A 27419-nucleotide genomic window follows, 5' to 3' on the forward strand; every position below is an offset into this window, starting at 1 on the left:
TGTAGGCAGAGGGGATGCCAACCATAGTGGAGGAAGAGATGGAGGTGGCACTGGTAATCAGGGATCTGGCCGTTCCCCTCGCCTTCCCCGTTCTCCTCGGATGGGACACCGTCGCACCAACAGCACCGGAGGCAGTGGAGGGGGTCCTGGAGGAGCAGGAGGCAAGACGCTTTCCATGGAGAACATCCAGTCGCTCAACGCTGCGTATGCCACCTCAGGACCAATGTACCTGAGTGACAATGAGGTTGCCATGGCAGGTGACCACCTTCCCAAAAGTGGTGGGACAGTGACGACGATGGGGAGACAGAGGGTGACATATGGGTCAAGGGGCAGCAGCAGCAGCGGAGTTGTGGCTGCTAGCACCCCCAACATCTCCACCTCAGTGCCTGCCAATGCTGTGCTGCCAGCAGGCATGATGGCAGGTGATGCTCTGGCTTTTGGGGACCACCACATGGCCTCCACTGTGCCCCATTCTCTGAGGCAGGCCAGAGACAACACCATACTGGACCTGCAGGCACAACTGAAAGAGGTACGTTGCTCATTTTACTGCCAAGTTTGCAGATTTTCTACATCAAGGATTTGGAATTTTTGATAAGAGATTGGCTTGCTAGGTTCGACAGATCACATTTACAGTGTTTAACTTCTACTCCTTTATCCTACTTTCTTAGGTTCTGCGTGAGAATGAGATGCTACGGCGAGAAGTAGAAGTTAAGGAGAGCAAGCTTAGCTCGTCCATGAATTCTATCAAGACCTTCTGGAGCCCAGAACTGAAAAAGGAGCGAGCTCTCAGGAAAGACGAGGTCTCTAAGATCACTGTGTGGAAGGAACAGTACCGTGTGATTCAAGACGAAGCACAGGTCAGTCTTCCCTTATATTTATTTAAACAGAAAGATGTTGTCGACTCAAAATTTCTGTTTGTGACCTCAAAGTCATTTTAATCCGTCTAAATAGAGTCCTCAGTCTGCCTGGGTCGAACATGTTTCACTATAAAAATGCGTTTCACCCAGTGTGTCAGCTTTCCGTGCAAGTCTGTTTCGCTCTCTTTCTTCCTTGCTGCATAGGCTAGAGGCAGGTTTTTAACATCTAGTTAATCCTCTTATATGCAGCTATATGCTCATGCTTAATAGATGAAAGAGGCTGTAAGTCTAATGGCTGCATTAGCATTTCTGTATGTTTTAGAAAATGCTGGATTTGTGAACATGATAAAAATGTTGAGAAAGCGCAAATTTAGAATGTATGTAGTAGATAAACCACTCCAGAAAATAAGAAATCAACACAAGTTTGTGATAATCAAAAGGCTTCTCTGAGTAGCACTTTGTTCAAATATATTACACATTTGTTATTTAACAAAAAGACAAAGTAGAACACCCAAAATATCAAAATGAAGTGTAAAACAGTCCACTGGACTTATTATAGAGTTAAATATGTGTTGCTGTTAATTCAAATGGCTTCATTTCTGATTTCAGGAGCGTGAACCAAGGATTTTCATACGCTCTTTATTCTGTTTCTACTTCTGTGTCAAATTTTTACTTGTTTTTCTCTTATTTGGCTCTGGATCTAAAGAATAGAAATGTTGATTCTGCAAAAATTTTAATCCATTTCCTTGTTCGGTAGTCTGTGTCAGCCCACACCATGTGCACATTAAATAAAAATACAGGCACATGATCTCTTTTGAAACCCTACAGTTTGTTGTGGGAATTGTACAAATTAAGTGTCATTAATGAAGGGAAACAGTCTTTGTTTCACTGTGATTTTTAATGGATGGGCAGATGTGTATAATTTGCTGTTTTCACTCCTGCTGAGTCACAGAATCACACTGTGGACTAATTCCCAGTAATGCCCGACTTGCGCAGGACTAATCAGTGGGTGCTGTAATTTAAAGATGTCTGCTTTCACATGTCAGCCTCCGCCTCCCACACTGGCACACATGCAACAAAAAGCACACACACAGCCACACACAAAGCCATTTGGCTAATTACTGCCTCAGTTAAACTGCGTGCCCTTATTAAATGTAGGTCCAGTGCATACGTCTGCAATTGTGCAGGGTTCCCTCGGATCCTTAAAGTCTTCAAAGGCATTGAATTCAGCAATCTAAAATTAAGGCCTTAATTGGTATTGAAAATACTTAAAATACTGAATCTTTCAAAAGTCTTAAAATTGCACAGAAATGGGAAGTAGGATTTTATTAATTGTTTTCATTTATGACACTACATCGTAAAAGCTCCAAAAATTAATCTTTTTGTTTTTGTGAAATAATATCAATAAATTCTTCTTCTTAAATGCATCATGATTTGAGTCCAAGCAGTGGAAACTCACATGCAGAGTGAGAAACTCAAAATGACCAAGAAAACCGGACAAAAATGTCTGATGTTTCTCACTTCTGTTGGTAGACCCAATAGATAATATAATTTGTCTTCCATTTGAGGCCACTATAAAAAGGTTTTGACATTTTCAACATTTGACGTAGATGATCTAATTTTTTCACTGTACAAACATTTGGGCAAAATAAAATTGTCCTTCTTCTGTTTTGGTTTTTAGAAAATTGGTCTAAAACTTAATTCCGAGTGGTATTGAAAACATCTTAAAAAGTCTGAAATTTAACTTAAATCTTAAACAGCAGGAACCCTGATTGTGTGTTTATGTGTCATTTCTGTTTCTGTGTTTGCAATGCTGATGTGCATGCTGGCCCCAGCTTTTCCAAAATCCCTACTATGAGGCATTTATGTCCGTCATACTCTGTGATAAGTGACTGCTATTCTGTAGTCTGTTTAAGTGTGAAATGGCTGTCATCTTCCATTTCCCTTTCTTTCTTTTTTTAAAAGTTGGGCACTCACCTAATCATCATCAGTTATTTCTTGCCAAATACTCTTTGCCACACAGATATAATATAACATTCATCATAGGATGTTGTGAAGTGTCAGAGATTAAATGCGAGTGGAGCAGATAAGAGAGGGAGAATCCAAAAAGTATACATCACACATAGAGCATCTTTAACGTTTTGACTTGTTACAGTTTGTCAAGGGCTGTGGATGATCTGTAGCAGAGGTTTGGCTGTGTGTGTCCTCAGGAACTGTGACTTAGTGTTTGAATCAGTTTAGTTGGTGCATCACATCTCTTATTCTTTGTGCTCTCTAAAACGCCGACTGTTATCTCTCCTCAGGCAGAGAGAGTGAGAATATCGGAGCTGAGGATGGGAAAAGTGTGTGTGTGTGTGTGTGTGTGTGTGTGTGTGTGTGTGTGTGTGTGTGTTAGAAGATCGGTTGTGTGTGTGTGTGTGTGTGTGTGTGTGTGTGTGTGTGTGTGTGTGTGTGTGTGTGTGTGTGTGTGTGTGTGTGTGTGTGTGTGTGTGTGTGTGTGTGTGTTTTTCTGTCCTTGTCCGTGCATGTGTTTATGTGTGGTGTGGGGTGGATCGGTGCAGTCACAGCAGTGAGTCAGCCATAGTCACGGGGTGGAGAGGGTGATGGAGAGGGAGAGGTGAGAGTATTGGAGGGAAGAGATAGGGCGTGAAGCAAAGTATAGATGAATAGAGTGTGTGAGGAGGAGAATAGTGTGTGCCGGTGGAGGGAGAAGGAGAGAATGACAAAGGAAGGAGAGGGAGGGGGCTGGAGGACGGAGAGAAACGAAGGCAGACACTGACTTCTCTCTTTGTTCTGTCATCTGCAAACGCTCACAGCTGGTTCAGAGCAGAGTGCAACACAGCCTTGTGTCACTGTCTCACAGCAGCTCTGCCAAGTGTCCGTGGCATCAGATGCCACAAACAATGCAATACTACACTGGGCTGATTGTGTTTCACCACTTGTATTTCTCTGAGAATGAAACGTAACACTGTCCACAAAGCCCGGCTGTTGGGGGTGCATCTGTCAGGGCACGGCTGAATTTTCAGACATGATTAGAGGCTGATTTTTGACATGCTGTAACACAATATTCTGCTAGGATCCACTCGCATAAAGCAGCCCTTGTGGTTATTCAAATAATCAATACATTTCCTTCACCTCATCTACCCTCGTGTGGATCATTTTGTTATAAAGTCCAACAAACACACAGAAAAAATGAATGTTAACAAATTAACATGTGTGTCTCTTGTTTGTTTTTAGCATCTCCAGATGACTGTTCAGGCTCTTCAGGATGAGCTGAGGATCCAGAGGGACCTGAACCAGCTGCTCCAGCAAGACCCCGCCATACAAGGTCGGGATCTGGCCCTGACATCTGAACCGACGGAGGAGAACTACCGGCGGCTACAGGCCGAGCACGAGAGGCAGGCCAAAGAGCTCTTCCTCCTCAGAAAGACCCTGGAGGAGATGGAGCTGAGGATCGACACACAGAAGCAAACCCTGGGAGCCAGAGACGAGTCCATCAAAAAACTTCTGGAGATGCTGCAGAGCAAAGGTGAGCCCTGCCAGAGAGGTTTAAAGCTTAGTGATCCTCATGAAGTATTAGAAAACTTTGGCTGAATGTTGAAGCCAGTGCAGAGCTACAGAGCAGCTTTTCTGTTGGCCAGTGGATCTTAATTCTCTTACAAAACCAAATTAAAGTTAACAGGAAACTAAGTCAGTGTGTTACTTCCACAAACATTTCGGGTCTCAGGTTTTTGGTCTCAGGCTGTCACTTAAAGTTGTGATGGTTTTCATCACAGCTCCACCCAAGCTTTCTCCCCCTCTGGCCACATATGGGCTTCTGCGCTCCATAAACTAACCATGAGGCGTGCTTTAAACTCCAGCATGCTTCTGAGGCCAGCGATGACTTACGGCTACATGCAAAGACCTTTGCATAGGTGTGTCTCCCAAAATAATTTCATGTTATGGTTCTTGGTGGCACAAAATATAAGAGATATCAAACCAGATGCAGGAGAGGAAACCTAAAACCTATTTAAACTCTGGATTAAATTAAACTTTTTGCCTATTTGGTAATGTTATTTCCTGATTTCCTTTCTTTCAAACTGATGAGCTTTAGTTCTAAGCATAAAACAAATTCCCACCTCCTTTTTTAGGCTGTCAGGGTTTCCCAGGTCATGAGAAACCTGGATAAGGCATGGAATTTCACAAACACATTTTCTAGGCCTAGAGAAGTCGTGGAATTGGTAAAAACCATTTCTAATTTTGGAAAAGTCATGGAGTGTTGTGTGTGTAATAAAATCGTTACAGTTCATGAATTATGTGCACGTAATGTTACTTAACTGCAACTTTATTTCCTGTAGCTGTTGTCGTAACGTTGCTGTGTGCGCCGTAACGAGCATTTCCTTCTTTTGTCCCGGCGCTCCGTTTCTCCCTTCATGTGTACCTGCTTTCTGAAGTTATGTCTTAATAGAGTTTGAATCTGATTTGTTTGAAAAATGCAGGGCAAGTAGGGCAAGAAAAAAAAAAAGTGGTTCTTGAAAAGTCATGGAAAAGTTTTTACATTTTTTCCATGAAAATGTTTGGGAACCCTGCCCGGTGCAGGTTCAGCAGGTGGCTTTTAATGCTCATGTTTGCATTTGTAAAGATTTGATGAAATAAATGTTTTTCTACCTCATTATGGTAACTAAGATGCTGTGCACTTTGTCTCAGGGCCATCTGCCAAGGCATCAGAGGAGGACCAGGAGCGGACCAGGAGACTGGCTGATGCAGAGATGCACAGACATCACCTTGAGAGTTTACTGGACCAGAGAGACAGAGAGATTAATGCACTAAGAGAGGTAACGTCCAGTCCAACCGTGGGAGATATAACATTACATTTCATGGGTCTAGTTACCTTCTTGTTCATGCATGTATGCTACATGTTCTTCTTGTGATCCAAAAGGAGCTGCACCGTCGATATGAGGGAACCCCAGAGTCCACCAAAACTAAGGCTCTGCAGACTGTCATTGACATGAAGGTGAGGATTTAAATAAAGAAGTGTGTATGACTGTACTATTCTTGGTCACACATGTTCATTCTATGTGTCTGAAATCCTCTTCATTAACCCCAGGATGCAAAAATCAGTTCAATGGAGCGAGGCATGAGAGACATGGAGGAGGAGCTGCTAATGCTTAAATCCAATGGACTCCTGAGCTGTGAGGAGCGTCAAGAAGAGATGAAGCAGATGGAGGTGTACCGCAGCCACACGAAATTCATGAAAAATAAGGTCTGAGACAACATGAGATGGGAGTTTGACTGAACTGTTGTAGTAAATCTTCAATAAGGAGGACTCAGTCTTTCATTTTCATCCTTTCCTCTTTCTTTTCCTCCATGGCCTAATCTTTTTCAGATGGAGCAGGTGAAGCAGGACCTCTCCAGGAAGGATACTGAGCTGCTTGGTTTGCAGACCAAGCTAGAGACGCTCACCAACCAGTTCTCAGACAGCAAGCAGCACATTGAAGTCCTCAAGGAGTCCCTCACTGCAAAGGAGCAGCGAGCTGCCATCTTACAGACAGAGGTATAGCAGATGCATATCTATACACCAGTGTTGTACAAGGTAGATTTATAAGTCATTTTTTAAACATAGTTTAAAGATAAAATAAAAATGTATCCTTGATCCTGCTACATCTTTGGAGTTGAAAGGATGAGTTGATTAAAATCAGCAGTTACTATGAAAATTCCAACTGGTTGCTCAGGCATGTTGCTGCTGATACCATCATGCAGTGCACTTTTTCAGTTTGCATCAGAGTCTTGTATCCTGTCGGCTCTGAACAAGGTTCGCCCATCCGGGATGTTAGGGGTTAACCATGTCTCTGTGAAGATGTGCGCAGAGCAGTCTCTGATTTCGCCATATATTGAGGAACGTTTTCTGTTTTCTTTGCTTTTGACCACTCTGATTTTGTGTGCATGACGTGTTTGTTCACCTTTCCCTGATCAGGTGGATGCCTTGCGCCTGCGCTTAGAAGAGAAGGAGGCAACTCTGAACAAGAAGAGCAAGCAGATACAAGAAATGTCAGAAGAGAAGGGCACACTCAATGGGGAGATCCATGACCTTAAGGACATGCTTGAGGTTAAGGAGCGCAAAGTTAATGTGCTACAGAAGAAGGTGATTTGGATTTTTTCAAAGATGTTGTATTGTGTGAAACGACCACATGCATTCATCATTTTAAATGTGTATCCTCTGGTTGTTTGTCATTTTGACTGATGGTTGCTTGGGTTTACTCTGCAGATTGAGAACCTGCAGGAGCAGCTAAGGGACAAGGAGAAGCAAATGAGCAGTCTGAAGGAGAGAGTCAAGTCTTTGCAGGCAGACACCTCCAACACTGACACTGCTCTCACCACACTGGAGGAGTCTCTTGCAGAAAAGGTGAGTTTATGTCTGCACAAACTGTAGATTTTATTTATCTTCTCGGTGTTCATTTTTTACTGGTGTATGTTTATTTGTTATGCCTGTGAAGGCAGCACACGTGATCATATTCTTTATGTCCTCCCAGGAGCGCATCATTGAGCGTCTAAAAGAGCAGCGAGACAGAGACGACCGGGAGAGGACAGAGGAGCTTGACTCTTACAGGAAGGAACTGAAAGAGTTAAAGGAGAAACTGAGCTTAGTGCAGGGAGACTTGTCAGACAGAGAGGTGAGAAATGGTTGGAGGAACACAAGCTCATTGTTGACTGCGTCTCTATTAATACAGCGAAACCTTTCTGGTGTTTTTTTTTCCATCAGTCTTACATTGCAATGAGTCATGGATTCCTGTATTAGATCTAATGTATTTTCAGTCCCATGCTCTGTTAGTTTGATAAGCTGGAAGAGGTTCATCTATATTTGTGTGTATGTGGGTGTGTGTGCATGTGCAGACGTCTCTGTTGGACCTGAAGGAGCATGCATCATCGCTGGCCTCGTCTGGGCTGAAGAAGGACTCCAAACTCAAGAGTATGGAGATCGCTTTGGAGCAGAAGAGGGAGGAGTGCCTCAAAGTGGAGAACCAGCTTAAGAGAGTGAGATCCTCAAATATAGAAAGCAGGCAGCTCACGTGCTGGCTCACCTCACCAGATGATGCTAAATTTTTACTTTAAGTGATTATTACATTGTCTGGTATCTAGCCCGTATCTGCGGGCGCTGACGTGAATACAGCTGTTTTCCAACTGCCATCTCGTCCTTTTGTCAGGCTCAAAACGCAGCCCTGGAGGCTCAGGCCAACACTGAGCTGGCTGAGCGCATTAAGAACCTCGAACAGGAAGTGGCCCGCCACAAAGAGGATTCTGGGAAGGCCCAGGCTGAGGTGGACCGCCTGCTGGAAATCCTTCGGGAAATGGAGAATGAGAAGAATGACAAGGACAAAAAGATCAATGAGCTGGAGAGGTGGGTGGAAACATGCATGTTTCAGTTACTCTCAAGAATATTTCTTTAGTAAAGATGTTTAACCTAAAAGATGAGGACTCTCTATCATGTGACCTTGTCACTATACAATAGTTAAAGGTGCATTTTGTAAGATCCAGCTACTCAGTCCAACTGAATAGGGAGCAGTATTTCATCAGTTTGATGACTGTAAGCCCACAATTTGTGTTGTCATTAGTTACGCTAAAGATACGTTTCATTAAATAGCCAACATCAGATGTTACTTACCAGTCTAAAATAAAGCATCAAACAGCAGCATCAAACCGAATCTTTATACTGTCCAAGAGCTGTCTCCAGCGTTGGAAAGCCACACCAGTATTCACTCTGGTTTTGCTTCCTCTTGCATCGCTTCTTTGTTTTTTTGCTGTGGAATATTGCTTCTTTGCGGCAGCTGCTTGTGACGGAGATAACGGTCTTTTTCCTGGAGCTTCTGCCATTGCTGTGTTTCTTACGCACTAACTAACTAATTCACTTCTACGCTGTATCCATTGACTCCGATGTTGTGTCAGGGACTGTTTCCTCGTTGGTATGTGTTTCCTTCCACCTTAACAAGACCCCAAACCTTTTAATTCTTACCATGACCACCAAGGGCGGTGCTACACATTAACATGGGATGCACTATTCGACAGGGAAACACACTTTGATACAACATGTATCAACACAAATTGTGGGCTTACAGTCATCAAACTGGTGAAATACTGAGGGCTCAGAGGTAGAGTGGGTCGTCCTCTAATTGGAAGGTCAGCGGTTCGATCCCCAGCTCCTCCGGGCAACATGTCGAAGTATCCTTGGGCAAGATACTGAACCCAGTGCACTGTGTGAATGATTACTGAGTACCAGGTGGCACCTTGTACGGTATCCTCGGCCACCAGTGTGTGAATGTGACATGTAGTGTTAAAGCACTTTGCGTGGTCAATAAGACCAGAAAACTGCTATACAAGTATAGTTCATTTACCATTTACAACATCTCAACTCTTCATCCTCTCCTGTGGCACACTAGAAAAATCAAAATCAAAAATACATATTGTTCCTCTTACCTGTGTGTCTAGATTGTTTTGATGTGAGTTGCTCAGTGTTGGAGATATCAACTGAGACATGTCTGCCCTCTCTCAATTTAATGGAAGTAAATGGCACTCGGTATGTGGTGCTCAAAGTGCCAAAAAAATAAATTTGAAAAACTCAACAGCAGCAGTTAGGCCTTTTTAGGGTCCTCAGCAGCTACACTGTGCTTTCTGCTATCTGTTTTCATCCCTGCTAGCTTGGACTTGTGACCACTGTTCTCATGACTGATGCAAATTTTCCTTCAATGGCATCATGTCACTCTGGAGATTGTTGCCCCGAACATGTGGATTCTAATGTAATTTGGCTGTCTGCTGTTTTGCGTCTTGGTGATATCGCTCTGAAAGCTGATGTGGTGAATGTTACCAGCAGACAGATGTAGTAATTGGCATAGGCAAGCCATGTTTCTGCAGGTTTTGTCTTGTACTTGTATGTTGTGACCCAAGAGATCTTGTGACACCAGAGTCACTACGTAATCCCAGAGCTGATGTGTAGAAGCCCCCTTCCTCCTCCTCCTCCTCCTCCCTCTCTCTGTTTTTCCTCATGTTGACTCATCTTCCTGGTCTATTTTTCTCTTTACTGCTTTCTTGTCTTTACACCGGAAATCTCTCACCCCACCAGTTTGGCCTCCAGGTTAGTATCTTCTCTTTTTCTGTCTTCCTTTATTCTATTTAGTTGTCTTCTCACATTTCTCTCCCCGGTTTCTCTCCGCCTCTTACCTCTCCACAGTATGCGGTGCTGCAAGCAGCTGCCTTGTGTGACATATTGAACTCTTTGTCTTTCCTCTTACTTCTGTTCATGCCCATTTTCCTGCTCTCGCCTTCTTATTGTTCTGTCTTTTACCCCGAGTCAAATCTAAGATTGACCCCTTGCAGGCCTCTCTAAAAGTCTGTAAGGCTGTTATTTATTTATTTTATTTATGATTTTATTTTTACAGGGACAGTGCACATTAATAAACATTGCTGCGAATGTGCCAGTGTTATCCAAAGCCAAATGTTCAACTGTTGTTCCTGGGCCAGGCGTTAAGACAGCCACAAAAACAGAAAGACATAAAAGCATGCAAACAATTAAAAGCTTGAATGAAAACATTAATGTAAGACTTAGCCAAATGGTTAGCATATTAAAAGCACATGAAGAAGACGGTTCTACCTGACAGAAGAAAAGCGATAAGCCAGCAGACACAGTATGTACAACAAGATAGAAAAAAGAGCAGGCAAGAAATAGTAATGCACAAGATTTAAGTATAAGTAAACAAGACAGTTATAGACAATAAGACACAAGCATTAGCAGACAGGACAGTTATGTACAACTTGACAGAAGCAACTGCAGACATCAGGTCAGAAATAAAACAGTTTGACTCCATGCAGTGTAAATGTAAGGACAAGTGTGAGAGCGAAGACTATGTACACACACTTGTTGATTGTCATTTCATTATGTTTATAAAAAAAAGGGCAGTTCCTTATCAGAGTGAAATTTTATGTCTGCATTTGATTTGAAAATGCACTTTTTTTGCTGCCTGACATTGTATTCACTTACAATTGGCTACAGTCATAACTGACAAAACGTTCTACATGGATGATCATTGACGTGGCAGCGTGAGTCAATTATCTGTGTTAAACATGACTTAATATAATAAAATAATTAATAACTTTATGTTGCACCTTTAAAAACAGAGTTTACAAAGTGCCTTGAAAAACAAAACAAAGCAGAAATGGGAAAAATAGGCGGTGATACAACAACAGAAAGCCAAACAGTCCTATTGAACACAAGCAAGAAAAAACTAGAGTAGAGTTACAATAAAATTAACACGAGTGGACAAATACTGCAAGGTGCAGGACACATTATGTCAGTATGAAATAATACAAAGAAATAGACTAAAAACAACAGAAACAATAAAAGCACTTAAACCACAAATAAAATGAAATAAAACAGATAAAACCTACATTTAAAAGTTAAAAGAAATAAAAAGAAATAAACAACATCACATACTTGCTATTTTTTTTTTTTTTTTAACAATTTTCCATCAATTTACACTTGCAATGATAAATCACATATAGGTGGGACCATAGTCTACCTGTTACGCATACAAAACATGTAACTTCCCCCATGTATCCCATGGTGTTCCTGTAGGCAGATGAAGGACCAGTCGAAGAAGGTGGCGTCTCTGAAGCACAAGGAGCAGGTGGAGAAGAGCAGGAATGCTCGACTCATGGAGGAGGCCAGGAAGAGGGAGGACAACATGTCCGAGAGCTCCCAGCAGGTGAAGGTGAGGCATGTGTGCTGTTTGCTTGTATGCACTGCATTAGTGCAAAGTCCGACAAACTATAATTTAACCTTGTCCTCTTCCTCCTGTGAAGGACACTCTGCGTCAGAAGACAGAGCGCATAGAGGAGCTGGAGGAGGCCCTAAGAGAGAGCGTTCAGATCACTGCTGAGAGAGAGATGGTGCTGGCACAGGAGGAGGCTGCCAGGTCACTCCAGGAGAAACAGGTACACAACTCCCCAAAAACACACACAAAGAAGTCCTCAGATACTTTACTTAAGTACATTTAGAAAGACCATGACCTCAACATATTCCATTAAAAAGTGAAAGTCCTACATTCAAAATGTTACTTAAGTAAAAGTACAGAAGTATTATTCGGAAAATGTGTAAAAGTATCAAAAGTAAGAGTACTCATCATGCAGAATGGCTCCTTTCACGGTGTTACATTATTATAGACTATTATATTATTCTGTTTTGACACTAACAGACATGTAAAGCATTTTTATGTTGTAGTTTGTCAGTGTGGATCTGATTTCTGATACTTTGTAGATCAGTGCTGTAGATAGTACTACATCATATCATATAAGCATATTGTGTGTTTTTTATGTAAAAAGTAACAAGTAATTTAGTGTCAAATAAATTCAGTGGAGTTTAAAAGTACAATATTTTCTTCTCAATTGTAGTAGAGAAGAACTATAAAGAAGCATAAAATGGAAATACTCAATTAAAGTATAACAATGTCAAAACTGTACTTAAAAGTCCAGTGTGTAGTATTTAGGGGCATCTCTTGACAGCAATGGTAAACAAAATTCATAACTATTTTATTTATAGACATAGCCAGTCGTCCCCTAAGGAGTTGCCATGTTGTTATACAGTAGCTCAGAATAGACAAATGTAACACTGGCTGTAGATAGGGCTGTTTGCCCTTTTGCGTCAGCCACCATAGTTCTCCTACACACTTGGCACATGGGATACAAGCACAGTACTTGTGTAAATGTACTTAGTTACGTTCCACAACTGCGCACACACGACACAGCAATATTAAAGGTATACTTTTCAACCAGCTTTGTATCAAAACAATGTGGGTATTACTGCATGTGTCCATGAACTGTTGTAACCTTCCCTCTGTCTAACCAGTGCCTAGTTCTCTCAAATAGACCATCATCCCCTTTGTACATTCGCATTTTTTTTATTGCCCGCAACCCATGCTGCAACCACAGATAATAAAACTCATCACAGTGTACCAAGAGATAGACCCACCCCTCTCACTGTCTCTCACAACTCAGATCGAATGGTCAGAGTAGGCACAGCTGATTGAATATAAGCCACACTGCCTTTTTCTCACCTAAAATGTTTTTAGAAACTTATTTTAACTTCCCGTTTAGCTGTGATAGCATTTGTGAAAAGGACATGTGCGTCATACTGCTCCTGCACAGTGAAAACGGAGGCTGAAAAAATTGAGATGAAACTGTAAAACTGAGCAGTGCTGTTCAAATATAAACCCAAGATTCTGTAACTGAGCTGCTTATTTCTTGCCTCAGATGTTTTCATGTTTTAGCTTACCATTTAATGATTAATACAAGTTGGTAATACCAACCAGCTGCCATCAATTCAACAGACGAGTTCTCATTTCGACACCTCTCAGTGGGAGTGTTTACTGGTCTGGTGCAGCACAGTGCATTCTGGTAGTTTTCTACCTCTTAAGAAAAAGTGAATACCCTTTGAATGCCCTTTTTCTGTTTTCTTTGGTAATGTAGCACCAATTTCAAAAGCTTTTGTGTCTTTCTACTGCATGGACACATTATTTTATTAAAGACCATCTCCCCAGCAGTAAAATACTTCTTTACCAAGTCAAAGTATCACACGTACAGTAGATGCATATCTTAACACATCCATTTAGAAAAGAAACGGCCTCATATACTGAGGTTCCTTCTCTCTCATCTTTATGCTGCCATTGTGGTGTTTCTCCTCCTTTCTTCACCTCCCTCCTCTGGCCTCCGTCTTTCTCAGTTCTTTTATCTTTGCTTGTTGTTTTCTCTTGTTTTCTCTCTGCTACACACCGCCTCTCAGAAGCACTCACTCAAACCAATGCATGAGTCCAACCTCGCCCACTTAAAGTGGTCAAAGGTATGAGCCCAGTATGTGTGACCTCCATCAGTGAGCAACAACACTCAACAGGGGTGGACACAACAACAGCAACACCTCTACAATTCATGCAGTAACAACAACAACCTGGCATTACATGTGAAGTTATGATCTTGGGGGGAATTTGTGTTTGATGTTGTTGGATTGCATTATTTTGGGAGGTGTTGCTGTTTCCAGCCCGTGCAATATTCATGTTATTTTGTTTACCTGCTTATGAAACATGGCAATGCTGATTAATCGGTTGGCTCGTACATCAAATAGCCAATAGAATTGATCATTTGGAGATGAATAATTCACTCTAATTAAAACGTTTCGATGTGAAACAGCGGTACTCTTGTGCCGTTTTAAAAATGAATAACAGGTAAATGAAATTTGGTGCTGTAGTTTAATGCTATCTGTGTTATAGTTGACTCCTAGTCCTTCCCAAAAGCCCTGCCTCCCCTGCCTCTTATGAGAGCACCTCACACTGGCAAGTCATCAAAAGTGTCTTTTCTCAACAAAAAAGGGCTTTCACTGATGGATTTAGGTAATCTGTTTTACTCAATTTATGATTGAATTGTTTTTGTGTGTGTGCGTGTGCGTGTGCGTGTGCGTGTGCGTGTGCGTGTGTGTGTGTGTGTGCGTGTGCGTGTGCGTGTGCGCTCCCAGATGGAGGAGCTGCTGGGGGCCATGGAGAAAGTGAAGCAGGAGCTGGAGTCCATGAGGGCCAAGCTGGCCTCCACCCAGCAGTCTCTGTGTGAGAAAGAGGCACACCTCTCAACCCTGCGAGCTGAGCGCAGGAAACACCTGGAGGAGGTGCTGGAGATGAAGTAAGACACACACACACACACACACACACACACACACACACACACACACACACACAGTAGGGTGGAGGAAACTCTGGAGTATCGATTGCTACCTTCATCTTGTAAAATGTCATCCTATTCTGGCCTTGCCCAGCTGGCAGGATGATTTTCTGCAATGAATAATAAATGATAATTGAGCTGTTTACTCATGTGGTTAAATGCCATGTTGTTTTATCCCCACCTAACAGGCAGGAGGCGCTGCTGGCTGCTATCAGCGAGAAAGATGCTAACATCGCCCTGCTGGAGTTGTCCTCCTCGAAGAAGAAGAAGACCCAGGACGAGGTGGCTCTGCTGAAGCGGGAGAAGGACAGACTGGTGCAGCAGCTCAAACAGCAGGTGGGGGCGGGGCTGCTGGTATCTGTGGAGGGGAAAAACATGATGGAGGTCATCGTGATCACACAACATTCACGTTATTTCATTTTATCTCTCCTAAATGTCTCCCACGCAGAGTACATTTACCTTTAGGGAATAGAGCGCAGGGACATGGTTGCTAAAAAAAAAAATTGGAAGGACAGTTTTTCAGGGACAGTAGTTTGTGTTACCGTCAACACTGCAAAACTACATGCCAAAAAACAGTAAATTATGTCTTTTGGGGATTATCTGTCACACTGGGGAGCAACTTTTTCTACCAACAGTGTTTGAGGTCCCTGATATACACCATACACACTCTCTCTCGCTTTAACCACAAACCAATCGAAAGTAAACTGAAACAATGGCTCCGTATCAAACAGGCCCCTGACTGGCTCTGTGCGCGCTGCCTCCACTCAAAGGTTTTAGACATATGCAGTTTTTTTTCTCCAAATCTTTGCTGGAAGTTATCATTATTTTAATGTGGTCACTTTATTTTGAAAAATAAAACAGGGGTAATAGTCCCCTGCTGCCTGAATTTTGTGTTTTCCTTAACTTGATCACATGACTTTTCTGCTCTTCATCATGTCACTGAAGTGTTTTTTTATTCTTACCATCTTTAATTTACAGACGCAGAACAGAATGAAACTGATGGCAGACAATTACGAGGATGACCATCTGAAGACCGCTCCTGACCAGACAAATCACAAACCCTCTCCAGATCAGGTAGCTTACTCACCTTTCGTCCTGAACACAGGGTTCCCGCAGATCCTTAAAAAAGTCTTCTAAGGCATTGAATTCATTTATCTTTTTTAAAAAGCCTTAATTGGTATTAGATAATTTGAATTGTTCCAAAAGTCTTAAAAATGCTCAGACATGGGAAATAGGATTTTCTGACGTTGCATTGTAAAATCTCAATAGTTGTTTTTTTGTGAAATAAAAAAAAAAAATTAGAAAAAAAATAAAAAATTGAATAAATTCCTTTTCTTAAACTCATCATGATGGGAATTCAAGCAGTTGAATCTCACCTGCAGAATGAAAAACAAAAAATCGGACAGAAGTACCAGATATTTCCCTTTTTGGTTGGTAAACCTAAAAGATACTTTTGTTTTGTGATAATGTAATATATTCACTGTCTTCCATGTGTTTCGCTCAAAAAGGTTGCTTTTTTTTAACATTGACACAAATAATGTAACTTTTTCCACTGGACCAAAGACATCTCATGTTTTATGTCATACTAAACATTTGGGCAAAATAAAATTGTCCTTCAGTTGTGGTTATAAGAAAATAATGCGGTGTTCTTCTGTCTTTTTAACTTAACTTTGTTCATACACACTAACCAAATGTTCCTTTGCAATGCTGCGATTGGCTTGCCTTGTGGCTAACAGGATGATGAGGAGGGTATTTGGGCGTAGCTGAGCTTTTGCCCTCCCCCTCTCTCTCTCTCAGCCATTTTGTTCAGAAGGGTGAGCTCGTATGGAAAGTCACACCAGTCACACCTTTCTTCATCGCTACTCTGTGGCATGTTTACTTATCATTCATTCATTGTAGTTTTCTTTTTATTCCTTTCATTGTAATCGTTGCTTGGTCTTTCTGTGACACTTAATACTCATCCAGTGCCTTAAACAGTTTCCATTTCTCGCTTTTTAGTTGCTGATGGGATCAGTGGTGTGTGTTCGTTTGCATGCACAAGCTGAGAGGATGGTTTTGATCCTGGCTCTGTGTCATCGCCAAAAACTAAAGCATCTTCGCTTTGCATGCCGCTGCACTGACGCTGATGATTAGCTCCTCACATTTTGACCCACGCAAACAGGTGTAGCATTGGATAATGTTTTTAACCTCAACGTAATCAGCGGTTGAGTACGACACTTTGCTGAGCTGCACTTGCACAAAAAACATCCTTTAGATACTCTAATAATGCACCGAAAAGGTTGGTTCCAATGTGAGATGGTGATGGGTTCATAAGCGTGCATGCAGATGATGATGTTCTGTTTTTCTCTCATTTTTTGTTTACATGTAAGTGGGGTCTCGTGCTTCAGTCTTTTGTTGAAACGGAAGCGTCTCTTAGATGAACCCTTGTTTCTCCTTTTCTTACTCCCCCTCGCCTCACACTCTCTCCCCTTTTGTCCCACCCTGCAGATGATACCCCCTCTTTTAGCCCTGTCCCAGAACCGCAGTAAGCTCAAGCTCTACATCGCCCACCTGACAGACCTCTGCCATGACCGGGACCCCAGCATCCTCAGCCAGCTCACGCCACCCTCTCACTACCACCACAGCGACCCCGAAGACTGGGAGGAGGAGCTCCAGAAGATGAGTGTTGAACAGGTAGTGGAGGAACTCCCAGTCACTCTGTTATTCATCTTTACATCCAAATTTGTTATTACGAATTTGTTTTTTAGGGCTTTTCAGCATTAACGCATGAATCGTGATGCAATTAAGGTCTGTAACTAACGTGTTAATTTTTTTATAGTTTTGTTAATCACTGGCCGACTTTCCAGTCTTTAAGAGTCTGTAGCGGGCTAATTTTTGGAGTGAGAGCGATGATACGAGTATCAGATGAAACTAGAAGATCTGAGGAATCCATACCATGCTACCTTGTCAGTAAGGGGGCAGAATAATGCTCCAGAGTTAGGCTAAATTTTGGCGATGGAAAAACGGCACAGTCATTTCACAGGGGTTCCTTGACCTCTGACCTCCAGATATATGTATGAAAAAGGGTCCTGTGGATACTCGAGTCTCTCCTTTGCAGTCACGCCCACTTTACGATAGTACAATGAAGTTTTTTTGCTGTCGTTTGTTGGTAGAAAAAGGGCTTCCCTTGGAGTCAGACTAAAATGTATATCTGTGTTAAACATGACATACTATAATAATAATAACTTCATGTTGCACCTTTAAAAAAACAAAGTTTAAAAAGGGCTTTGACAAACAAAGCAAAAAACAGAGATGGGATACATAAAAGGCAATACAACAACAGATAGTCAAACAGTCCTAATCAACGCAAGTGAGACAAGACCAGGGTAGAGTTCGGATAAAATTAAAACACGAGGACAAACAATGCAAGATGCAGGATGCAAAAGGTCGGTGTAAAATAACACAAACAAATAGACCAAATACAACAAAAGCAATAAAACCACAAATAAAAGGAAATAAAATACGTAAAATAAATAAAAATAAATAAAACAGGTCTGCGACCAAATATACAAATTATAGGAAAACATGCAGGAAAATGAGAAGTTTTGCTGATTGAAAGCCTGTTAAAAGAAACTTTTATTTATTTATGCTTTTTTTTCTCTTCAGTTGGAGCGAGAGCTGGAGGTGTGTGAGAAGGAGAGCGGAGAGCTGCAGGAGTACGCCAACTCTGTTCTCCAGCAGATCGCAGACTACTGCCCTGATATCCTGGAGCAGGTTGTCAATGCCCTGGAGGAGTCGTGCTGACAACTCTGACCTCGGACCCGACCCGGCCGACCCCTGGTCTTCACATAATCTGTAGCTGAGCCCAGGTGCCCCTACCTCCACTCAACGAGGCACCTGGAAGGATGAGCGACAGCTGGGGCATTATCTCACCCCGCTGAGCTTCTCTTCCTCGCTCCCCTCGTCCACCCTGAAACAAACTTTGATGACTCCTCAGTGCTTTCCTGTCTCATGTGTCTCTCTATTGTCAGGGCTGTAAAATCGAATTAGGGATGTCCACAAGTGTGTCGAAACGTTTTCAAATATGGCACTTTGAGCAAATATCGGATCACATTCTGCCAATCGAGGTCCTCTCATTGAATGACAGCTATGGCAGATGGTGGGAATAGAGAGAGGAGATATCTTAAGTTCACACTTAATGTTATATCAGGCAGGAAACAGTTTACTGGAGGTTCATGGAAAGTTAAAAGCTAACCCTTTATGCTCCACTTTGTAGGATTTAGGGGGATAGATTGGGGGATACATAGGGAGCAGGTCCTTGTCCACAAAGATGGCCATGTTGCACCAGCGTGTTTCTACAATAGTCCACAACAAGCAAACAAAAAATTGGCTCTAAATATGGCCATTAGCATCGGCTACTGTCGTCAACATCCCGCCTGTGATGAGTGTGTCAGCTGAACAGTTTTTTAATGTGAAACTGCTTTACTCAGTGTTTTCACTGATTTAAATCACCGGGTCCGTTTACCCACCCATTTACATTATGGATAACTGAAAAATAAATGAACAGACAATAAAATAACATAAAAGTCTAACTATTAAAGTTAAGTACAACAATACAATAAAAGGAAAAGAGAAAAAAGGGATGAGAGACAGGATCGTATTAACCATAATGACATCGTCAGTGGAGGCCTTTATTCAATCGTGAGATGGGAGATTCTCCATGTAGTTAAGAAAAGGTTGCCATATAGTATAGAAAATATGTTTATTCTTCCTTAGTGAGTAAGTTATCTTCTCTAGAGAAATACAGCTGTTCACAGTCCAACAGGCAGCGGGAGATATGACACCCGAGAAACACTGAGTTGTAACGTGAGTCTTCTTTATTCAGTGGTTTTAATCACCTGGTGCGTTTGTTCTGGGGAGGAGGAAACCTCTGCGGATAATTCAGCTCTCAGTAAAACCTCCTGAACAATAAACACTGAAGAAATTCTAACCAGGAGAGTTTTTAAGCTGTTTGCAACCTGCAATCCTCACTCCTGCATGCCACTAAATCTCCCTAAATCTTACACACTGTTCCTTTCAACATTTGTGAGCTCACTAATAATCGATTTTTGCCTGCAGTAAACTTAAAATATGGCGCACCTGTGAGTCTGGGACAGGTGCGTTGGGAGAAAGAGGATATTAGATGAAAGAAGCAAACTTCCGCACAAAGTCTCGGAGTATACTGCCAACTTTCCGCTCCCTCAACGTCTTCATTCACTGCAGGAACTGCTCGATCAAGCACGGTTACCTCACCCACCTCTGTCTCACGCATCTTTCAAGTTAAACGGGGTAAATTTTATTCCTTACATGGGGCAGGAAAGCACTTTGAGTCTTAGAGAACTGGGGAGCTGCTACATCTAGAGGGGAGCAGAGAGGAGCTCAGTTCAGTGGGGGAGTCACGGAGCCATGCAGATGCTTATTTTGTATCGTAGTTCCCTAACTAGTAGGTTGGAGTCACTAGTTAGAAACACAGTTACTGGTGGCTGAACATCTGCAAAATGCCACTTTTTAACCAAATATAAACGCAGCATGTTCTCCAAATGTTTCCTCTCCCGGCTCGGAGCTGTGGATCTGTCATTGTAGCCAGTTGTAGGTACATTTTTTTATTATTTTTTTTAAACTGTGTAGTCTGTGGCTGGGTCACTGGCACGAGAGGGGGATCAAGGCCCGACCTTTGACACAAATCAGAGGTCCGCTTTTAGTTACTATGTTCTCAAATACAAATGAGAGAGAGAGGAAACCAAAAAAAAAAAAATATTCTGAGACGTATTCATTTTTCGATGGTTTTGCACACAATGTCCACTTGTTTATGAGGTATGCAATGTTTCTTTTGAGAACGTTCTAGTGGCCTTGGAGCATGCACAGAGATCAGTACTGGACCTAATGCAGGGATGTTTATTCCTCTGTAATATTGGTGCTAAGGCATGATGTAAGAACTTACGATCTGATCCACTGATCATTCATCCAAAGTTTCTATAGATGTTACTTAAAGCCCACCTGATCTTTCGTTAGTCGACTGAATCACTGAAGAATACAAGCGATACCCCTTTTTTTCTTGTATTTTTCAGATCACTTACAAATGCAAGTGATGCCTCCTTTATTGTCTTTTTTGAACTCTTCAGGGCTGAGGTTTTTAATTACTAAGTGCATCTACATTTACAGGAAATGAAAGTCACTTTTCAGCAGATTTTGACTTTTTAGATCAGTTTGTAAATAACGTGATATTTAACACGTACAGTGACTGATTAAAGGTAATTAAGTGGAAGGTGTCGTGAATTCTTTAAAAAAAAAAAATCTGAAAAGATAAAAGCAGTGCAGTTGTCTTTTGTGTCTAATTTTGTCCCGAGGACAAAATTAGACACAAAAAAAGACTGGCCATCACTTGCGGAAAGTCATGTTCTATAGAGATATATATATAAATATAATACATATATATATAAAAATGTTTACTGTATGGATATGCATTGAATGTTTGCACAGAATCTTGAAGAGCGAGCTGCTCTGAACAAAACGTCAAGTTAGTGTCCTCAGCAGAGGAAAGAAGTGTCAAAAAAAATCTTTTGTGTCAAAATAATGTGTGATCTACAAATGTTTTCAAACCGTGACTGTGTGATGGGAGAGTACTTTTCTTGCATTTATTTCTAATTGTCATTTTTTATATATTTTCACCACATGGTGATGTAAATGTATTATCCTGAGACTCCAGTGTTGTCGTCTTTTCTTCTTACCTGTTATGTCAACGGTTTTTGTTGATGTCAAATGCAGTTTGCGCCTGATGGATAAAAATAAGTCTCCAACCATTATGGCTCTCCTGCTGTCATAAAAGGAACATGAGGTTACAAGACAAAACTGCGTTTTTGGAAGTTTTCTAACAAACTTCCTTTGTACGATTGATTTACAGATACATTAGTGGACTAATAAAAAAAAAAAAAAAACGCATCCGCTGGTTTTGGAGGATGTTAGTTGGATGCTTGTTTTTGTACTTCTTGTCTGTCAAATGTTTTGGAGCGGAGATGAATTCCTCTCCATCCCGTTTTAACCCCTCACCGTTTACCACTGGGTTCAGAGAGAAGAAAGCATTTTTAAGGTGTTTAACTCCCCTTACTTTGGCCTGTGTGTCCCCGCCCTTGCCTTAATGTCTCATCATCTCTTTTTCTTGACTCCTTTTTGAGGAACACAGAGCTGATTAAGGGGCTTCTGTCCAGTTCATGGTATTTCTTTTCTTTTTGCATTTGTATAAGAAATGTACTGCCTTCTGTCTGTTCGTGTTAAGAATCCAACTGTGTAAAAAGAAAGCAAAACAGACATGTTTGTGAGTTATTTGGATTTTGTATGTATGTAAATAAATAAATTATAAGCCTTGGTTTATGGCTTTTTTCTTTTCAAACAAGTCACAGAGACAGACACGGTTTTCTTCTTACATTTACTGTCAGCTCGGCTCAAATGTGTGAAAATTCTTTACCCAGTTTGACTGCTAACATTTCAGCTGATTTCACATTTGCAGCTGTTCTAACATTGATGTAGAGGTTAAAGAAATGTGTGTTACATTTAGTAATTTTCCACTCGCGCCTTTAATATTGGAAACCAGCTGCAGTTGGTATAATTAGATCCCTGAGTCCTCACAATCTTATTGAGAACATTCATCACAGTATAAATATTAGACCTCAAATAATTAATTGCATACTCATTTTATGATCGTTTCGCCTGTTTGAGTCATTTTTAAAGATAAAGCAAAAATTATCCGATTCCAGCTTCTGAGATGTTAATATTTTCTGTTTCTTTACTCCTCTGTGACAGAAAACTGAATATCTTTGGGTTGTGGACAAGCCAAGACATTGAGGACGTGATCTTTGAGAAACAGGTAAACATTTTTGTATCATTTTCTGACATTTTACGGACCAAACAACTCGTCCATTAATTAAGAAAATACTCGACAGAAAATAATTGTTAGTTGCAGCTCTACGGGGTATGTGAAAATGTCAGATCTTGCTAAAAGACAGCGAACAGCTTGGAAACTTGCTAAATCAGCTTTTGAACTGATGTTCTGGGACGCAGCTGTGTATTATTTGAAGTCTTTCTTAGTATGAATGAGTTTCAACAGGAACCACACTAAGTTCAAGTTTAAATATACTTCTCCACAAAAGCCCTTTTTTACATTTAAAAGAAATGCTCAAACATTATCCAGTGTTTAAATGTCAGCTTATTAAAAGGTGTGTGAAGTGTAAATTCTCTTCAGCAGCATAAGCTGACTTAGTATTACCTGCTGTGAAATGATTAAAATGATAATCTATCTTAATCGCATTATTCACTTTAGATTTCCTTTAGCAGTATCCAGGGGTGGAAGTACTGAAGTACTTTTTGAGTGTATTTTAAAAGGATAATTATACCTTTAATGCAGTATTTATTATTATGAGTATTGTATTATCAAGAGGGATCCGTTAATAATGAAAGCAGCAGCAGCTGCAGCAGAGAAAAAGTGTGTTTGCAGGATGGCAAAGCTCAACAGAGGTGAAAGTCTGCGCTTAGCTGCCACATTAAAACTATATAATCTTTTCTTTGCTGTAATTCTGTGGCTGCAGATGCTGTGCACTTTTTGTTAAGTCCGCTCCATATTAGTGATGAGTTATTCGGCTGTTGGTTTTATAAGAAGTGTGTTATTTGTGTAGCTTAACATCTTATGGATGCACGAGCACTCTAACCTTAGAGATGTTTGGTCATAATTATAAATTAAATGAATTGGTAAAGCTGTCGCAAATTTTGCAAGTAAAACACACAAAAACTTAAACATATTTGCCGTCTTTATTCATAAATATCGCTACTGTATGAATATAAAACAATCTTAAATTACTGTTTTTTTAAACAAATACTCTGACACTATTGTTGGAAGCTCCTCAGGAGAAAAACGACTGATAAAACAGTTTTAGGGTATTGCATATAGCCTTGGCAGCTGTTAATTACTACGCCTTACTGTAGTTGTGTTGTTAAACCTTTGACAGAGTAGCATACTGGAACATCTGATACATACTTGTTTCCTCAGGAATATGAAACATAAGCCAACTATACATAGGTAAACAAAGACAGACAGGAGTGATCCACCCACTTCAATTTGAAGTACAAATTTGTCAACAGTCCTTCAATACAAAAAAATATTGGTTACGCAAGTAAAAAATACATAAGCAAAAAAAAAAAAAAAAATCTATCAAAACTTCAATCCAAGGTACTCCAGCCTTTCTGTTAAGAGTTAAAATGCCTATTCCGCAACGAGATTTTTTTTAAATATCAAAATATCCATTGGTGTGTGAGTCACAAAAATATGCAATGTAATCTAGTATTCAGCGATAATAGGCACTCCTGTGTTTGATGGGTGAGGTAGCTAGATAGTAAGGACTGTACACAGGCTGAGATTAAACAATGCACATCATGAAAAGAGAGCAAGAGACTGAAACTAAGAGTATTGCAGCGGAGGTGAACAATATTCCAGTGATCAGTGCCGAGCCCCTCTCCTTGTTTTAAGTCACAGTATGGAAGGTAAAATTAAGAGTGGATACAGGCAGTCCCTCTCAGTACACAGCTATACACAATGAAACATGTACGTACACCAAACAGGAGAGGCTTCACCTCACTCTCTCACTCTCTGTCATCTGCCACAGTCCCAGGTTTAACACTTTAAGGCACGGGAGCTGTGTTATCCTCTCTAGACCTCTCTTGGTGATCTTAGTACAACCGTACAGATCGATCCCTGTCAGCTGGGTCAGGTGGTCAGCTATCAACTCCAACCCTTTGTCTGTGATCCTCACACACTGTCCAATGTTGAGAGTCTTGAGTTCGTGCATCTGGCGTACCATCCTGTTGATGCCATCATCACTGATGTGGCAGGAGCAAAGAGAGAGGGACTTGAGCTGATACAGTCCCTGGGCGATGTAAGCCAGGCTCTGGTCTCCAATCTTGTCACAGAAGGAGACATCCAGTCCAGACAGCCGGAGGGAGCCCATGGCCAGATGCATGATCCCCGTGTCACTGATGTTATCACATGACCGCAGGTTCAGGCTGCACAGGTGGGTCATGTGCGACAGGTGGATCATCCCCGCATCAGATATCCCTCCGCAGAAGCTGAGGTTGAGCACTTTGAGCTTGTTTAGGCCCTTGGAGACATGTTTGAGAGACAGGTCGGTTAGTTTCTGGCAGTCCTGCAGGGTTAACTTCTCCAGGGACAGACAGCCCTCTGCGGCGCTGCGGGTCATGCCGGACAGGTGACCGATGCCCACATCGGACACATGCCTGCAGCTGCGCAGGTTCAGGCTCTTGAGTCTGTGCAAGCCCCAGGCGATGAGCAACAGGCCGGTGTTTGTGATGTTGCTGCACCCCCCGAGTTCAAGCATCTCCAGGTTTTTGAGGTACTGAGCAATCCTGCCCAGGCTGGAGTCAGTGATCTGTTTGCACAGACTGAGGTTCAGCACCCGCAGCGATGGGATGTCCTGCACAAAGGCATGTCCGAGTCCGTTGTCTGTGAGGTTGAAACACCCACACAGGTTAAGGCTTTCAATGTGCGGCATACCTTGAATAACGTAGCTCAGACTTCGCCTCAGGCTGAGGATCTGAACTTTTTTGATCCCCCTGGTCTGCAGGCTGGGGAACAGAGACGGGTTAGCTCGCCGCAGATGCAGCTTGGCTTCCACCCCCCTCCACACCGACTTGTGGTACGACGCGTCTCTCCAGGCCGCGCACACTTGGGCTACTCTTCCTTTGTCTTTAACGTCCAGATAACTGAAAATAATGGCCAGGATCTCCGGGAAAAGGCACGATATATGTGTCTCCATTTCAAACATGACTGCAGCTTGACTGCTTTCAGCAGCAGAGGTTGATTTTGGGCGATATTACAGTCGTGGTTAGCTCGCCGAAACTCTCCTGCCGAAGTTGCTCGTTAGCTAATGTCAGCTAGCATACGAACATGCTAACGTTAGCCAGTTAGCTTTGTGTGTAACGTAACAAAAACACACCCATCTCGTCGGGGCGAAGTTTGCTATTATAGTCAATAAAATTACAATACAAAACGACGTATAACGGCACAGTTCTTGTGTTGACAACGTGGACGCAGAGGCAGCAAACTCCGAAAGGTAATATTTACCTAGCAGGCTAGGCTAACGTTGTTGCGCTAACGTTAGCTTAGCGTTAGCTGTCTAAACTTGTGAAAAGCTGAACAACATCCCCTTCCGCGCTGTCCAAAACAAGCCGTCAGTTCCTCCAGCTCATCGCAAAGCGTATCCAAAAACTTTTTGGTTTGCAGAAACTTTCATCCACAAAGCTGTTTGCTCGTATAAAGGTAAGTACCAGGCTTTTTCACCTTCTGAGGCATTTCCAGCAGCGTCGGAGCGGGTCGCTACAAATGAATAAACCAGCTCTGTTAGCTCGTAGCGGGGTTAGCCCTCAGACTGCACCGGCCAGCGGCTCCTAGTGGAGGCATGGATGTATTATCGAGTGGAGGCCACTATTACTGCTGCCTCCATAACACAGCTGTAATAGTAGTAATAGTTTTCTTTAAAACATTATTGCAACTCGTAGTTTATGTTAGCCAGTGTATCTGGGGGTACGACGGAGGATTAGGGCCACATTAAGGGAAAAAAAATTAATTATTTACGAGATTAAAGTCATTAGTTACGAGAAAAAACTCATTATTAACGAGAAAAAAGTCATGATTAATGAGAAAAAAGTCATTATTTACGAGATTAAACTCATTATTAACGAGAAAAAAAGTCATTAATGAGAAAAAAGTCATTATTTACGAGATTAAACTCATTATTTACGAGATTAAACTCATTATTAACGAGAAAAAAGTCATTATTAACGAGAAAAAAGTCATTATTAATGAGAAAAAAGTCATTATTTACGAGATTAAACTCATTATTAACGAGAAAAAAGTCATTATTAATGAGAAAAAAGTCATTATTTACGAGATTAAACTCATTATTAACGTTATGTATCTAATGTCTTGGATGGAATCGGAAGACATTAGATACCGAGATTGTCATTATTAACGAGAAAAAAGTCATTATTAACGAAAAAAAGTCATTATTAACGACATCAAACATCATTATTAACGAGAAAAAAGTCATTATTAAAAAGAAAATGCAAGAATCATTATTAACGAGATCAAACTCGATATTAACGAGAAAAAAGTCATTATTTATGAGAATAAAGTCATAATATTCAAACCTGCTGCTTTTGGAGACACTTGTTAACATGAGGGCTACGGAGGATTTGATTGATTGTATTTTAGGATAGGTTTCACAAAAAGGAGATACTTAATCTTTTGGCACATCAGCATCATTATCATAAGTATCAGGACTTTTTTCTCGAATATGCAAGAATTTGCATCTTTTCATCTACAGGCTATTCAGAGGGGTTTCGTTGTGTCTCAAGAAACAAATCCTCCATAACCCTCATTTTGACAATGGTCTCCAAAAGCAGCAGGTTTGAATATTATGACTTTATTCTCATAAATAATTACTTTTATTCTCGTGAATAATGAGTTTAATCTTGGGACTTTTTTCTCGTTAATAATGACTTTTTTCTCGTTAATAATGAGTTTAATCTCGTAAATAATGAGTTTCTTCTCGTAACTTTGACTTTAATCTCGTAAATAATTATTTTTTTTTCCTTAATGTGGCCCTAATCCTCCGTCGTATCTGGGAATAATAATAATAATACAATAATAATAATAAATAATAGACTTTATTACAGACTCAATGGTCCAGATAAGAGCAAGACAATACATACAAAAGATATAAAAGACACATAGAAGACTTAGACTTAGACTTAGAC

The 27419-nt window shown here is 41.2% G+C and overlaps 2 protein-coding genes across 3 annotated transcripts in view; one reads left to right on the forward strand and one right to left on the reverse strand.

Moving 5' to 3' along the window:
• LOC121950036 (ELKS/Rab6-interacting/CAST family member 1-like) overlaps nt 1-20937 on the forward strand; it is a 23467-nt gene extending 2530 nt beyond the window's left edge. The window contains exons 2-21 of one of the 2 annotated variants that reach the window (XM_042495949.1): nt 1-529; nt 669-857; nt 4095-4386; nt 5544-5671; nt 5776-5850; nt 5944-6099; nt 6223-6390; nt 6811-6978; nt 7102-7239; nt 7367-7507; nt 7728-7868; nt 8039-8232; nt 9949-9960; nt 11458-11593; nt 11685-11816; nt 14383-14543; nt 14771-14918; nt 15561-15656; nt 17070-17255; nt 18228-20937. The exon at nt 1-529 is cut by the window's left edge and continues 258 nt beyond it. In XM_042495949.1, coding sequence (XP_042351883.1) covers nt 1-529; nt 669-857; nt 4095-4386; nt 5544-5671; nt 5776-5850; nt 5944-6099; nt 6223-6390; nt 6811-6978; nt 7102-7239; nt 7367-7507; nt 7728-7868; nt 8039-8232; nt 9949-9960; nt 11458-11593; nt 11685-11816; nt 14383-14543; nt 14771-14918; nt 15561-15656; nt 17070-17255; nt 18228-18365 — 3328 coding nt within the window. In that variant the 3' untranslated portion in view covers nt 18366-20937. The remainder of the gene's footprint in view (nt 530-668; nt 858-4094; nt 4387-5543; nt 5672-5775; nt 5851-5943; nt 6100-6222; nt 6391-6810; nt 6979-7101; nt 7240-7366; nt 7508-7727; nt 7869-8038; nt 8233-9948; nt 9961-11457; nt 11594-11684; nt 11817-14382; nt 14544-14770; nt 14919-15560; nt 15657-17069; nt 17256-18227) is intronic. The other variant, XM_042495950.1, reaches the window with a different exon arrangement.
• Nucleotides 20938-23380: 2443 nt separating this feature from the next.
• On the reverse strand, nt 23381-26034 carry LOC121950290 (F-box/LRR-repeat protein 14-like). Its single transcript, XM_042496235.1, has one exon. The coding sequence runs from the start codon at nt 25424-25426 to the stop codon at nt 24215-24217; it is 1212 nt and encodes a 403-aa protein (XP_042352169.1). The 5' UTR covers nt 25427-26034; the 3' UTR covers nt 23381-24214.
• Nucleotides 26035-27419: the final 1385 nt, after the last annotated feature.

Source organism: Plectropomus leopardus, chromosome 11 (genome assembly GCF_008729295.1).
Source record: "Plectropomus leopardus isolate mb chromosome 11, YSFRI_Pleo_2.0, whole genome shotgun sequence".
NCBI lineage: Eukaryota > Metazoa > Chordata > Actinopteri > Perciformes > Serranidae > Plectropomus > Plectropomus leopardus.